Raw genomic sequence first — 15,950 nt, forward strand, 5'->3', positions numbered from 1 at the left:
CTAATTTTTTGTTGATTCCATTTGTGTTACATTTTATGGTGTAATTTTATGTACAAGCCAACATTGTTTTTGTTGCTGTATGTAGTCGGTGCTGTGACTTGTTTGTGCTCATCTCTGTTCTGTAGGCAACTTGCCACTCCCTACTGAATAAAGCTACAGTAAAAGAAAAAAAGGAAAACAAAAAATCAGTAAGTTTGGAGAACTTTTTATTAGCTGTTTCTTTCAAAGCAAAACAAAAATCTTTTGCTGTTTGTTAAGAATATCTTCACTTCAGCCTTATTTGACCTTCACTGTAAAATCATTCTACTAATTCTGGCACAAAATAGCTTTCATTTCAATTAACCCTGGAATTAAGTTACATTGAAACATTCTCTGTGTTCCTTTGGTTTGATTTATCCCAAAGGCAATTTGTGGGCATTTGTTGCATTGGATATCCTTGGTCTAATTTTATTATTGTTACTTTTTAAATTATAAGTGAATGCAAAGAAACTTAATTTCAAGGCCTTAGGAAACGCTGACTGTCTTCATTCTTGCTTCTTGTTTGAAGGTAATGTGAGTGGTTTCTTTTCCCAGAGATGACAGTGTTTCTTAATTGTTAGAAGTATATGGTGGGAAAGAGTCACTTTCTAAATCTTACCTAAAAGTTGCTAAATTTTATTTTTTTACTCTTCATATTTTTATCTAGGCAGTCTCAGGCATAATTTAGATATTTGTGCATAGATTATAGAAATTTTAATGGTAAAACTACTTTTACCTCAAAAAAAAGAGGTAAATGATAAGATAGTACTTTTGAGATAAAAGAAAACTGAGTTCATATTTGTAGAAAAACACATCATTCTGCAAACATAATGTGAATATACTATCTGCTTCTATGAACTTGCCTTGATTTATTTAAAAGGAAGAAAATTATGAGAGTCGTAATTATTTTCTTCCAGTGAATGGAATTTGTCCAAAATATAATATGCATTCATTTTACATTTGCCATTATCTGTCACAGTGACTTATCAGGCTGAGCCCTGTCTTTGTTCATATAATCCAAATGATTGTAGAGTAAGATGTAAAGAAAGCTAAGTAGGTAGTTTTCTTAAAAGGGTGTAATTTAGAATACAGTGTTCATCTGGTTTCATCTTTCATTCCTTATCTAAACTTTACATATAATAAAAGCTTTATGGCTGGGCACAGTGACTCATACCTGTAATCCCGGCACTTTGGGAGACCAAGGTGGGAGTATCTCTTGAGCCCAAGAGTTAAAGACCAGCTTGGGCAACATAGCGAGTCGTCTCTACAGATAATTTTTTTTAATTAGCCAGGTGTGGTGGTGTACTCCTGTAGTCCCAGCTACTCGGGAGGCTGAGGCAGGAGGATTGCTTGAGCCCAGGTGGTTGAGGCTGCAGTGAGCTGTGATTGTATCACTGTACTCCACCATGAGTGATAGAGTAAGACCCTGTCTCACAAAAAAAAAAAAAAAGAAAATGAAAAAGCTTTACATATAAGTTTCTAAGCTGTACGTATAAATTATCTAAGCTTTAAATATAGATTTTTAAAATTCAAATCAAAATTTAAATTTATAGACATATACTTTTGTTGTGTCCATTGAAGATTTTATTTTTGATTATATTAAGTAAATTTGACTAGCTATGATCAAATTGATTGGATTATAAAGACGTTTCTAATGCTTCAGCCTTCTAATTCTCAGCATATGTGAGTTTAACATAATGTACACCATCATTGTTGAAATTAATTTGCTGCTTCTAACACTCTTGTTCAGTGTTATACTAATGCCATTTTGTAGTGTATCACATAATTAAAATTCAGGCTTTCTGTGTTTCTCTAAAGCATGTTTTCTAGCCTTTCTAACACTGCTTTATTTATTAAGATTATGTCTAAAATTGTTTCTTGAAATGTTTTTTTTTCTACTAGAGTTATTTTCAAAAAAATTTTTTTTAATTTCTGGGTAACACTAAGTTTTGGAATGTATTTCTCAGCACAGGTAATATGAGCTCCTCATGGAAACAAGGGGAATCTAATTGGTAATTCGAGATATTTTAGAGTACATTCCAAAGTATGAAGACAGTATACTCATAAATTTAAAATGTTGTTTTATGGAGTTGTGTGCTTTAACAAAACCTAATGATATTTAAGAGCAAGCTGACTTTCTTTTTGGGTGTATATGTCATGGATTGGAATATGTAAAATATAGAGAGAAGATCTGGCTTCTAGTATATAGCTGTGTAGTCACATTACAAATAACTGTTTATTATTCTCAAATATATAGTGTATAATGAGGTTTATATAATGAGGTTTACTTTGAAAGTTAACTGTCTGCCTAACGCAGGGAGAATGCAGTAACTAAGCATATATGGGTAGTAATGCTCTTGCTGAAGTGTAGTTTATGACTGCATGCATTCGCGTTATGTAGTCAGCTTTTACCAAGGGAAGAAAGGGTACATTTGGCTGATAACTGGTCTCAACACACAGACTGGCCCAACTTTGACCTTTTATGCACAATGTCTTTTGGATCCAAATTAGATTTTTATGGATTAAAAAAAACACTAGAGCATGTATGTATTATGAGGTAAAATTACATTGATGTCAATTAGTGGTGAATGAAAAAAAAACAGTCCTTTTATAAGTTGACTTACGAAACTTGTTATGTAGCATTTTTATTGGTTTTTAAAATCAGTTTTTAGTTCCAAAATTATATTGATTCTGCCATCAGTGATACATATATTTATATGATACATGAAACAATATGTGTTCCTGAGGTGTCGATATTTTGGGTTTTGACATGAATTATTTTTAAAGATGTGGAAGATGGTAAAAGTGTAGTACTTTTCGTAAAGTTTACAATATGCTTTTGGGAAATCACTCAGTTTTTCATTAAATTCTGATGCTGAGTACCATTAAATCAGGTGTAAATATGAGTCACATTTTAAAACTTCTTTGTCCTAGAGAAAACCGGTAAATAGCTACTTTCAAAGAAGTATTTTGTCTAATTGATGATAACTATTACAAATTTCCTTGTTCCTTCTCCACTCCCAGTGCTTCATTTTACTAGCATAAAAAATAAAACAGTATTTTGAAAGCTCTCCATGTGTTTCACAGCAGGTGAACATTTTATAAACTAACTGGTTCTTTGAAAATTAAACTATGGGTTTTAGTTTTTTAAAAACTATTTTAGAATTTTAATGAGTTAAACGTATGAGATGCTAATTCTTTTAAAATAATCTATTTTAAAATAATTATAAAGCAGTTTTTAATCCTTTTCCCTCCCGCTAACTCACTCCTTAAAGGCTTTAAAATGTTATAGGTTTCTTTTGTCTGCCTTTATTTATTTATTTATTTATTTATTTATTTATTTATTTAGAGACAGAGTCTCTGTCACCCAGACTGGAGTGCAGTGGCACGATGGCTCACTGCAACCTCCACCTCCTGGGTTTAAGCGATTCTCCTGCCTTAGCCTTCCAAGTAGCTGGGATTACAGGTGTGGCGCCACCATGTCCAGCTAATTTTTGTATTTTTAGTAGAGATGGGGTTTTGCCATGTTGGCCAGGCTGGTTTCGAACTCCTAGCCTCAAGTGATCTGCCCGCCTCGGCCTCCCAGAGTGCTGGGATTCACAGGCGTGAGCCACCACGCCCAGCCAGAGAATTGTCTAAGATTAAAATTTGGGAGTTTTAGAAAACCACTCAGTAGCAATGATGGTCTATGAATATTCTAAAATTATGTGAAGAATTTTGTGTGTGTGAATGCATACATTCATTTTTCTAACCTTTATCAGATTTCAAAGAGGTTCCTCGTCCCCAGAAGGTTCAACACCATACTGGAATAGTCAAAGCACTGGAATTTTTTCTTAATTTTACATCTTTCTATAGTTTTAGCTAAAACTTCTGTATCTAATTCTAAATGTATATATTTGAGCTAAAAATAAATGGTATTTAGGTTTTAAAGCCATTCTAATAAAGCAGCTATATTTAGTCACCTTCACCAGTTTCCCCTTATTTAAGGGTTAAGGTTGTTCTTCATGCAATAAACACTGTAACATAAAGAAAGCTTCCTGAACTATGTGTAGTGTAACTGAAGATGGAACTATATTAGTTACAACTGACCTCTTTTTATCACCTCTTACAAATATTTTCTCTAAAATCTAGTTTTTACTAACTTCCTGTTAGAGATTATAGAAAGCTATTTTGAGGTTATAAGCAGTGATAACGCATTTAAAATGTGGACTGCATGAAGCACTACATTGAACAAGATGAAGTGAAATAATCCCCATTTTTTCCAGAGTTAATCTGGAGTCAGCCTGTCATTTGTGTCATAATTTCCTGTCATAAATTATGACAGGAAATATTTATTGAAGCATTGTGAAAAAAATAGCTACGTGATATTCCGCATGTAAATCTGGGTCCCCTCCCACCAATATCCTTTGAAATGAAGGTTTATCCTTGAAATCACAGAATATTGAGTGGAATGCTACAGTTTTGTAGTCACTGCTACTTTAAACAGCAGTTTAGCCACACTAAGCAAGAATAGCTGTAGAGATTAAAATGTTACATTAAGTGTTCTTTAAAAATGAACATATATAGTATATATAAAAATGTAAGTTGCAAAATATAATTTTCATCTATAACATGATTTAAAGCAGGGGACTCTGGAAAGGGATGGGAGCTGAACCAGTTTTGTAGCACTCTTCCCGAGCTAAGGTACCTTTTTATCTTAATGTAGAATGTTTTATAAAGGGAAAATCATCCATTTTAAATATTGGGTTCACATTGCTTTTCAGGCTGGACAACCATTTCTTGAGTTCTTAAATTATTTTTATTTGACAGAATTATAAATTGAGGTAGACATAGGGGTTCTCTCTTCTGGTGAGATCCTTTTTTCTTTTAGGTCCCCAAGAATTCCCATCCCTCCATGGTTTAAATAATAGGTAGGTTCTTGTATTATAAAGGAAGCTGTGAAGAAAAGGAACTGGCAGTAACATTACTTGTAAGTAAGTTTTTTTTTTTTCTCAGTAAGAATCTAAGATTTTATTTTGTATATGGCAAGCATTTTTGTCTTAAATTCAATTGTAACTGGTACACAACAAAATGTAAATATGTACTATCAGGTATAGGATGTTTTGGGGGTGTGCTGTTGAAAATTTAGTTTCACCTTATAAAGTTGACCACACTTTCATGTCTGTTAATCTTAGTAAATTATGATCATCTTTGTGTGAAAAATTTGGTCTGCTTTCATTACTCATCAAACATGCAGTATAAGTGATGATACAGTGAAGATCTTTTTTCAGGTTTCTTCTACCCATCTCATCCATGAGGTTTTTCTTTCCTCTGAGATACCTTAATTGTACTTTAATATGATAAAAGACTAGAATTGAGAGGAAACTTTATTTTCTCATGTTTTGGGAGAAGAAAAAAATAGAAATATGTCATTCATGAGGACTGATTGATTCAGAGTTTTTGTGCAAAGTTTGACCTTTGAACTCTTTGTTTTCATGTCTTTATATTAATTCAAACCTTATACTCAATTCTCAACTCCTTGTTTTTAGGTGGTTAGCCAGCGTTTCCCTCAGAACAGCATCGGTGCAGTAGGAAGTGCCATGTTCCTCAGATTTATCAATCCTGCCATTGTCTCACCGTATGAAGCAGGGATTTTAGATAAAAAGCCACCACCTAGAATCGAAAGGGGCTTGAAGTTAATGTCAAAGGTGAATTATTTTGATAATCTAGCTATCTTAAATTCCCCTTCCAACTAAATTTTCAGCTTTTCTTACAGTACTTCCTCTTACATTTATATTTGAAATACCCTATGGTTTTCAGTTATGTGCTTTTGTTTTATTTGTTTATATTACAAAGGAATTCATTAGTTAGGTACCTGATGGACCTTATTTTCATGATAAAACATTTTATTATAGCAGATGTCTTGTGTTATGAAGATCATTTTTTGCGTAATCATTCTAGACATTCTGAAACAGACTAGAATGTAGACTATAGGATTTTTTATTTTAAAAGGCATTAAACATTTTTAATATGTATTTTTACATGTAAATATAATAATTATATTTGGGAAGGTTAGAAACACTACCTAAAATAATTTATAGAATGAGGAATGTTTGATTTTTAAGTACTAGCAGAAATTATATCAATGAGAAAATTCATGTTTTTAAAGAATGTCTTAATGTATAGACTTCATACAATAAATAATCTGATTATTTATAACCCTGTTTTATTGTGTAGATACTTCAGAGTATTGCCAATCATGTTCTCTTCACAAAAGAAGAACATATGCGGCCTTTCAATGATTTTGTGAAAAGCAACTTTGATGCAGCACGCAGGTAATTTTCTTGCCACTTATTCAGTTGCTCTGTTTGAATCACATATTTTCGGTTTCACATAAATCCATGTACCTGTTTTACATGAAGTTCCTGTGTAAGTTTTTTTCTTTTCCTGCTCTAGGTCAAGACATAGCTTGTCTTATTTTATTTTACTATAAAAGACAGTCATGAAATAAATTAATATTTTTTATAATTTGGTAGTGATTTTCATATTTGAAAACCAAGAGGGATTTTTGACATGTCTAATTAAATAAAGGATTTGAGGATGGTACAATATGTGGACAAGGAAGAAGTAGGATTCTTTTTATTTAAAACTAAAATCAAATTGGTATCAATAATACATAACAATGTTTAATAAGGTTTTTTTGATGTTAGAGTATTTGTGATACTTAAATTTGGAAGTGTATCTAAACTAAAATGTTATTCTTTAAACCAAGTAAAACAAACACGTAAGATTTTGTTTATGAGGAACTGAACTTTATGATTTTAGAAAACTTTTCTGCCAGATTTCTATAACTAGTTATTTCACTTTATTTCTCTGAGTTATTGGTCTATCTGTAAAGTAGGGATAAACTCTTTGCCTGAGTTGTTTTTAGAGAAAAAAAAGAGATAATTCATAAGAAAGCGCTTTGTAAATTTATGTCTGGAATTCTGCTTTTCATGCAGTGTGAATCTAATTGATCCTCATCATCTAAGCTAGCCTTGTACAACTCTCTCTTCCAGTTTATCATCATTGTAGTTGTTACTGACTTTTTTTCTGTTAGAGAAATTGGAGTTGAAAAGGTATATTGCTGAATGACAAGCCATGTTGGAAAGAGAGTGAATGTCAGCATAGGATTCATATTCTGGCACTCTGTGTACCCATACAAAGTTAAAAGGATCAAAGTTTTAATCCTGGCTCTGACCTAGCAGGCTATATATCTCTGGGGAGGTCTTTCGTCTGGACCTTCATTTCCTTATCTGTAAAATACTAGCCTCTTTCCAAAGTTTCATCCATCTTAATTTTGTTGTTGTTTAACTTCAGAGCCTACTTTGAAGCTGAAGCCGGGTATCAGAAATGGAAAACCAACTTTCTCCTTGTCCTTTTTGCTTTGTCTAATGTCAAGTCACATTGTGGGAACAAGCCCTCCATATTTGTAATCTCAGTTACTTCACAAAGTTACTTCATATAAATTTAATTCAAACATAAGTCTGGGTGTATCTGGTGTTGAAAATTCTAATGACTTTGCATTTTTGAAGGTTTTTCCTTGATATAGCATCTGATTGTCCTACAAGTGATGCAGTAAATCATAGTCTTTCCTTCATAAGTGACGGCAATGTGCTTGCTTTACATCGTCTACTCTGGAACAATCAGGAGAAAATTGGGCAGTATCTTTCCAGCAACAGGTAAGATTTCCCAGTCATGGGGATAGTGAACACTCTCCGTTTAAATTTAGATTAATACAATTATTGGTCATGAATAGTGCTTTTTACTTTGCATCTTCTTGGACTAAGAATTATGGTTTAGAAAGAGAAAGATTCTTTTTTTCAAAAAAATACAAACAAAAGGTTAAGTCGTATTAAATAATCAACAAACCTACCTAGGTTCCAGTGGTCATTATTATTATTTTTTTGTCAGGTTAAGAAATCACAGATTTGCTCTTTGGGTTTTTATGGCTTGCAGATTGTTATAGATCCAAAGAAGTTCAGATTAGCGTTGGCATTTGACTCTGAAGAACAGCCAATTCATAGGAATTCAGTAATTAAAATATTGTCAGTGTTTTAATTCTATGATAAACTCATTCGTGATTATTTGCAAGTATATGCAAATAAAGCTTTATATAGAAAATACCGGCCTGGCACAGTGGCTTACACCTGTAATCTCAGCACTTTGGGTGGCTGAGACAGGCAGATCACCTGAGATCAGGAGTTCGAGATCAGGCTGGCCAACATGGTGAAACCCTGTCTCTACAAAAATTAGCTGGGCATGGTGGCAGGGGCCTGTAATCCCAGCTACTCGGGAGGCTGAGCCAGGAAAATCGCTTGAACCCAGGAGGCAGAGGTTGCAGTGATCCAAGATCGCACAATTGTACTCCAGCCTGGGCCACAAGAGCTAAACTCCATCTCAGAAATTTAAAAAAAAAAAAAAAAAAAAGAACTTAAAAATCAAAATTATTAATTTGGGCATTGTTTCATTAGCTCTTATTAGTCTCTTATGTAACATAAATTACTTGCTGTCCCATCTAGTTATATAAACTTGTAAAGGGACCAAATTCCTATGTATGAAGAGTTCCTTACAAAGGAAGAATGAGTCCAAATTATTTTTAAATGCCAATAAAAATGATTAGCACATTCACGGGAAAAGTAGTGGACTGTGAAGCTAAGGGTAAGCAATTGGGAGATGGGAGTTTAAATGACAGGGCATTTTAATCTTTTATGAATTATTAATGGATTGAAGTAGACATGGTCCTGAAGTCTTTTTGGTGCTGTTTACAAATCAGCTGACAGTAAAAGGAAAAGCAACCAGTTACAAGTTAAAGAAATGTGTAGTGTTAAATGTGAACTGCTAATTTTTTTTCTAAGTAGTTTGCTGTATCTAGGGATCATAAAGCTGTTGGAAGACGACCTTTTGATAAGATGGCAACACTTCTTGCATACCTGGGTCCTCCAGAGCACAAACCTGTGGCAGATACACACTGGTCCAGCCTTAACCTTACCAGTTCAAAGTTTGAGGAATTTATGACTAGGTAAAGTACAACCTTGAAATAGTTGATTGCTTTCTTTTTGGTTGAGAAGGAGAGTTTGCCACCAGGCCACTTGTTAGATATGATAGAAGACTGTGAGGAAAGATGTATTTAATAATCACATTGCCATGTTTGGGAATCCAACTATATATTATTTATATATATAGGGTGTGTTTTATTTTATATGTTGATTGTCATAACAATAGTAACAAATGATATTTTATCATCTTGCTTTCATAAGTTTTCACATTTAATACTTACCAGGGAGTGAAGACAACATTATTTTCAAATTATAGTTAAGGAAAATGCAATTCAATGTGAATAATTGACTTGCCTAAGATTCCACACCTGATTCATAGGTCTTTTGGTTTTAAGTGCAGGACTTTTCTACTACACTATAACATTTTTCAGAACCCTCATAAAGGTTAATGGTTTTAAATTATTTCAGATTAAGGTTCAGAAAATATAGTATACTTCAGTATTGCTATAAAATTTCTGTGGACATTTGTTTGAATCCCATTTAGTGGGATTTAGTTTGTGAATGAAAAGATCCTCATTGTTAGACACTTACTCTGTGATGATACAGTGAGAGTAGTTTGCTGAATCTTTTAAAGTACCTTTCACAGGACTTTATGCTTAGTAAGTGCTCCTTGGTGTCTGTGATTTGAGTGCTATGTTCATAGTATGTTCCAAAACAGAATAAAACAGAATCTGATGATGAGAAGTTAAAGATTTGTATATAATATGCCTTGAATTGTAAGTGCCTGTTGTTAGTTGTATTACTTACAGGTCATGGTTTTGTACATATAACTCCAAACCATTGATACTGTTAAAAGAATATATGAATATATGAAAGAATGTATAAACATAAGAATGTATGGGTATATAGTGTCCTTTCCAAATTAATTTTTATTTTTATCTCTACTAGATTTTTCTTAGTGTAACAAATGTTTATTCCTATGTAATTAAGGGCATATTTTCCATACAGACTATTCACATTACCTAATTGAAAATTATATACTACAAAAATATAATACTATTTTTAGGCCAGACATGGTGGCTAATACCTATAACCCCAACATTTTGAGAGGCCAAGGTGAGAGAATTGCTGGAGGCCAGGAGTTCAAGACCAGCCTGGGCAACATAGTGAGACCTTGTCTTTATTAGATAGATAGGTAGGTAGGTAGGTAGGTAGGTAGGTAGGTAGGTAGGCAGGTAGATAGATAGATAAGATAAGATAAGATAAGATAAGATAAGATAAGATAGATAAGATAGATAGATTGGGCACAGTGGCTCATGCCTGTAATCCCAGCATTTTGGGAGGCCAAGGCAGGAGGATTGCTTGAGCCCAGGAGTTTGAGACCATCCTGGGCAACATAGCAGGACTCCATCTCTACAAATAATAAAATATTGACCAGGTGTGATGGTACGCACCTGTGGTCCCAGCTACCTGGGAGGCTGAGGTGGGAGGATTGCTTGAGGATGCAGTGAACTGTGATTGCACCAGTGCATTTCCAGCCTAGGTGACAGAATGAGACCTTGTCTATAAATAAAGAAATAAGTAAAAATATAAATAAGTAAAAAAGAAATATAAGTAAATATAAATATAAATAAATATAAATATAAAAATGAATGAATCAAAACAAACAGTTTTTAAATTTGACATCACTGAGGACATCCTAGCCATTTTTCTAGAAAAATATTTTTATTATTCCTTTTTTCTAAGATCCTACCTTCCCTTACAAAGCAATCTTTTGTGCTTTTGAAGATTAAGTAATCCAATATATATAATATACTTAGCACAGTATCTGGTACTTGTAAAGTGATTAATAAATGTTGGATCTTATTTTTGTTCTAAATTCCCACTGATGCTCTTGGAGACCCATTTTCTTTTTTTAAAAAAAAATGAAGGTAGCTTTATAATATTCTCAGTTATTTAAAAAATTATTAAATTACTTGATATAGAAATCTAAAGAAAGTTAAAAAAATTAAAAATTGTTTATCCTCCCTCTCAGAATACTTCACTTAACGTTTGGTGAATAGTCTCCCAGTCATTTATCTATGCACATGTACATTTGTTTCTCCTATCAAATGATATCTAGGTTGTTTCCATTAATATTTTTTAAATTCTGACCTGGTACCAGCAGCATGATGGGCTGAGCTAATGCAATCTCTTCCCAAGACATAAGGCTCATAGAAATACTAGGTGTAAAAGAAAATATGTGTAGTTAAAAAAATTTAGGCCAAGTGCGGTGGCTCACGCCTGTAATCCCAGCATTTTGGGAGGCCGAGGTGGGTAGATCACCTGAGGTTAGGAGTTCGAGGCAAGCCTGGCCAGCATGGTGAAACCTCATCTCTACTAAATAAATAAATATATATATATGAATTAGCCAGGTGTGGTGGTGGGCACTTGTAATCCCAGCTACTTGGGAGGCCAAGGCAGGAGAATCATTTGAACCCGGGAGGCAGAGGTTGCAGTGAGCCGAGATCACACCACTGCACTCCAGCCTGGTCAACAAGAGCGAAACTCCATCTCAAAAAAAAAAAAAAAGTTAAATTTATAGCTGAAGCTAGTTTCTAAGCAAATTACCTAGCATGCAGTCAGTATAGACAGATAAATGGAAAATATGAAAGAGGTTAGGAGATGCAGAAGATAAAATGAGGAGGTTCAAAATATGTCTAGTAGGTGTTCCCTAAAAGCTGAGCTCAGTGAGAATGGGAAGAAGTAATATTTGAAAGGCTAATGGATGTATGTTTTCTAGAGTTGATGAATGACGTGAATCTTGAGGTTAAAGAAGCACACTGAGTCTTGAGCAAACTATATAAAAATTAAACCAGGCTTTAATACATATGGGAACATAATATATGATAAAGCTGGTATTCAGAATCGAGATTAGGATGGACTTTCAATAAATGGTTTTGATAAAACTGAGTAATGATTTGGAAAAATATTTTCATACCATTTATGATAAACTTCCATAAATCAAAAAAAATGAGCAAAGCAAGGCCTTTTTCATCCATTCAAAATCCATAAACTAGAAAAGATTGATAAAATGAATTATTTAAAAAATCATAAACTTCTGTCTGGGACAAAAATGTCATGAGTAAAACCAATCCTATGGTTAATATTCTTGCCCAATAGTTCTCTTAGAATAGTCCTAAAAGTGCTTTTATGGTTCAAAGAGTAATACCTTGAAATTTTTGGTGCATGTTGCCAAATTACCCTTTAGAATGCCTGTTGCTTTTAAAATATTTTTTCATTTTAGTATTTTATTGTTTATCCAATTATAGACTTTTTTACATACTCAGTAGACAACATAAAGCCTCATAATTACTCTGTTATGTTTCTTTTAGGCATCAGGTACATGAAAAAGAAGAATTCAAGGCTTTGAAAACGTTAAGTATTTTCTACCAAGCTGGGACTTCCAAAGCTGGGAATCCTATTTTTTATTATGTTGCACGGAGGTAAGAAATACTATGTTTTGGGTCTCTTAACAGAATTTTTAAAATTATAGCAAATATAGAGAGATGGCAAGTTTGGTTTTTCCCAGTTGACTTAACAGGAATTGAAGACAAGTTTACTTGGGAGCATATAGCAGGGTAAATAGCCTGCGTTTCCTAAAATGATGGTCGGTATCTAGTAGCTGCTTTTCATACTACCCATTTCATATTGCTTACTCTGTCCTACATTATTTTTTAAAATACTGCCTGCAATGGATTAATTACGAAGAGTTAAAAACCCACAAAGAATCTTTTGTTTTCAAGTATATTCTGATTAAATAGTACTCACAACATGATAACTGGGAACTTTTTTTAAAGGAAGAAATAAAACTATAAGAGCCTATTTCTGAGAACTTTTAAAAATATGCTGTGCAAGACAGCATCAGGATGATTTAAAAAATAATTCAAAGGAGTGGTGAAAAATCTCTATGAAGATGGTGCAAGGGGTGGCCTGGAAAACGGTGCTTGTTCATGCTGCCCTCAGTTGAGGCTAGTTCCTAGAAAGCCTTTCTGGAAATGTTGTGAGCTCTTCCTTAATAATAGGTATGATGCTTGCCTTGCTTTCCCTACCTTCTTTTCTTTTTTGCTTCATTTTACTTTCCTTTTGAAAACTCAATCTGTGACATTATTTGGTCAGTTTTACTTTTTCCCATTTACCATGACATACATTCATGGTAATTGAGCCTTAGAGACAACATGATACATAGAGAAACCACTGACTTTGGAATCTCAAGGACCATGTTTAGACCTAGTTCTGCTACTCATTAGTTATAGACTTAATCTTTACCAGTTTCCTGAATTTAACAGTATTTAACATCCATGACCATTAAGTTAGTAGACTTACATTGTTAGTCAACTTGCTGGCCACAGGTGGCAGTGTGTAGGAAACAAATCGAGGTTGAGAAATAGTAGAGAGACGGTGAAGGAAGATCAGTGGAAGATGGGAAACTTGTCTAATAGGGTCATTCAGATAGCCTTAAGACCAAGAAGTCCAAAGGACTGGAGTATTAGGGAATCAAGAAAGTAAGAAAATTGCATTGAACCTCCCGCCACCCCCCTGCCCTTTAACAACTCTAAGTAACCCCTGCTCACCTTCCCATGAAAGGCCTCTCTCCAGCTCTCATCTCAGTTGCCATTTCTAAGTTGCCTAAGATCATTTTAATTTTCGTTTGCGTTTGAGATGAACCATATTTGTATTCTAACCCCAACCTTTAATACAACCAGGATATTTTTACTTTCCCGTTGTTGTCTAAGTAAAAAGCAAACATTGGTAAGGGAGGTAGAAGATGTGTTTCCCCCTCTTATTTAAAATGTTATTAGTTTACAAATAGCAAAGATTTCTGGAAAACAAAGCTGCGTTTTTTTTTTTTTTGGAATCAGAAACTGTTATATTTGTATTCCCTCTCTGTGGTGATCTAGAAAAAGCTAAAGGAAAGATTGGACCTGCTGCAGATCCCTTAGTGAGATTCAATCAGTTTGGTTTCCATGAAACCTATTGAGTCTTGTGGCCTGAGAATGCTAAGAATTCTCAGCTCTGCTGCTTATTAGCTGCATAATCTTTTTTTTTTTTTTTTTTTTTAAATGGAGTTTCACTCTTGTCACCCAGGCTGGAGTGCAATGGAGCAATCTCGGCTCACTGCAACCTCCACCTCCTGGCTTCAAGTGATTCTCCTGTCTTAGCCTCCCGAGTAGCTGGGATTGCAGACGTGTAGAACCATGCGTGGCTAATTTTGTATTTTTAGTAGAGATGGGGTTTCACCATATTGGCCAGGCTGGTCTTGAACTCCTGACCTCAGGTGATCTGCCTGCCTCAGCCTCCCAAAGTGCTGGGAATTACAGGTGTGAGCCACTGCACCTGGACTTAGCTGCATAATCTTAGATAAGTTTATTTTTCCAACTCTGTTGCTTCACATGTTAAAGCTGGGGTATGTGCTTATAAAAACTGTCTACCTCTCCTATAAAGTGTTTTGTGACCTATAAAGTTGTGTAAGGAGTAAATTTGAGATTTTCTTTTTTTCTTTCATTCTTTTTTTGGGGGATATGGCACTGTCAGTTTCAGATTTTCAATCCTTTTAGTTTCTTACTTAGACCTTCTGGAGCTCCTCCTGACCTTCATTTTCACCTGGTGTGAAGCCTAGCTCCAAGACGGATGAGTACACAGTACATCAGAGCAGAGCATCCATTTACTCCATTATGAAGGTCTTGTCTGTCTGTATGCCGTCAGTTTTGTCAAAGAGCACTTGGGTTTGACTTCTCTTTTGATATTCCTGTGTTTCTGTGGCTTAGACTACTATGTATTAAGTAATGCTTTTTGAATTGTGGATTTTCTAATTTCCTTATCGATGGTCCACAGACGTTTCAGACTTGAAATGTCCAAAACTTAATTCAGTATATCTTCAAATCAACCTCCTCTTCACACCATATTTCTGTTTCTCAGTACGATCGTCATCCCTTCTAGTTCCCCATCTAGAGACCCTAATCATTTTAAATTCTTTCCTCTTACTATCTTTCTCATTGTTAGTCACCAAATCTTGGTTTTACCTGTGAGATCCTGGGCAATCAGTTAAGTTGTTTTAGTTAGGCTTTTATTGCAAAGCAGTCATTTGTATTTTCTCAAGGATAGTTTTTAGGAAAAGCGTGAATTAGCGCAGAGCCTACCCAGATATAGAGAACTAGATGGCTGTGGTGCTGGAACTGGCTACGCTCTTTGACTGTCTCTTGGTTTTGTGTTCAACTCTTCCTCATGATTTTCATCTTTCTGTATCCTTTCAGCTTTTGCCCCAGATAGTAACCCGTTCATTATCTCAGTACTGCACATCTGAAATTCCAGAAAGAAAATATGATTCAGCTAAAAAGTATCTCTGCTTGGCAGAAACTTTAATGTTAGGTTCTGGCCAGCCAGGTGATTACTGGCTGCCCCTATGTCCAGTATGTGCTCCTGGCCCAGCAGTCATGTGAGTCAAAATGTGACCACTTGGCTGGGCGCAGTGGCTCATGCCTGTAATCCCAGCACTTTGGGAGGCTGAGGCGGGCAGATCATGAGGTCAGGAGATCAAGACCGTCCTGGCCAACATGATGAAACCCCATCTCTACTAAAACACAAAAAATTAGCCAGGCGTGGTGGCACGCGGCTGTAGTCCCAGCTACTCGGGAGGCTGAGGCAGGGGAATTGCTTGAACCTGGGAGGTGGAGGTTGCAGTGAACCAAGATTGCACCACTGCAGTCCAGCCTGGTGACAGAGCAAGACTCTGTCTAAAAAAAAAAAAAAAAAATGTGACCACTTGGTGCTGTTTCTTCATCAGGGGCTGCTCTTAGTTATGTGTTTTAATTTTTTTTGTTTTGTTTTTGAGACAGGGTCTCACTCTGTTGCCTAGGCTGGAGTGCAGTGGCACTA

The 15,950-nt window shown here is 34.8% G+C and overlaps 1 protein-coding gene across 12 annotated transcripts in view; it reads left to right on the forward strand.

Annotated features, from left to right (window-relative positions):
• The window catches only part of NF1 (neurofibromin 1), a 260,201-nt gene that overhangs the window by 139,194 nt on the left and 105,057 nt on the right, over positions 1–15,950 (forward strand). For 8 of the 12 annotated variants that reach the window (XM_055388560.2, XM_031010600.3, XM_055388561.2 and 5 more), the window contains 6 exons: positions 126–188; positions 5,547–5,705; positions 6,235–6,332; positions 7,572–7,718; positions 8,912–9,058; positions 12,410–12,520. In XM_055388560.2, coding sequence (XP_055244535.1) covers positions 126–188; positions 5,547–5,705; positions 6,235–6,332; positions 7,572–7,718; positions 8,912–9,058; positions 12,410–12,520 — 725 coding nt within the window. The remainder of the gene's footprint in view (positions 1–125; positions 189–5,546; positions 5,706–6,234; positions 6,333–7,571; positions 7,719–8,911; positions 9,059–12,409; positions 12,521–15,950) is intronic. The other 4 variants (XM_055388563.2, XM_031010601.3, XM_055388559.2 and 1 more) reach the window with 1 other exon arrangement.

Source organism: Gorilla gorilla, chromosome 4, assembly GCF_029281585.2.
Source record: "Gorilla gorilla gorilla isolate KB3781 chromosome 4, NHGRI_mGorGor1-v2.1_pri, whole genome shotgun sequence".
Taxonomy (NCBI): Eukaryota; Metazoa; Chordata; class Mammalia; order Primates; family Hominidae; genus Gorilla; species Gorilla gorilla.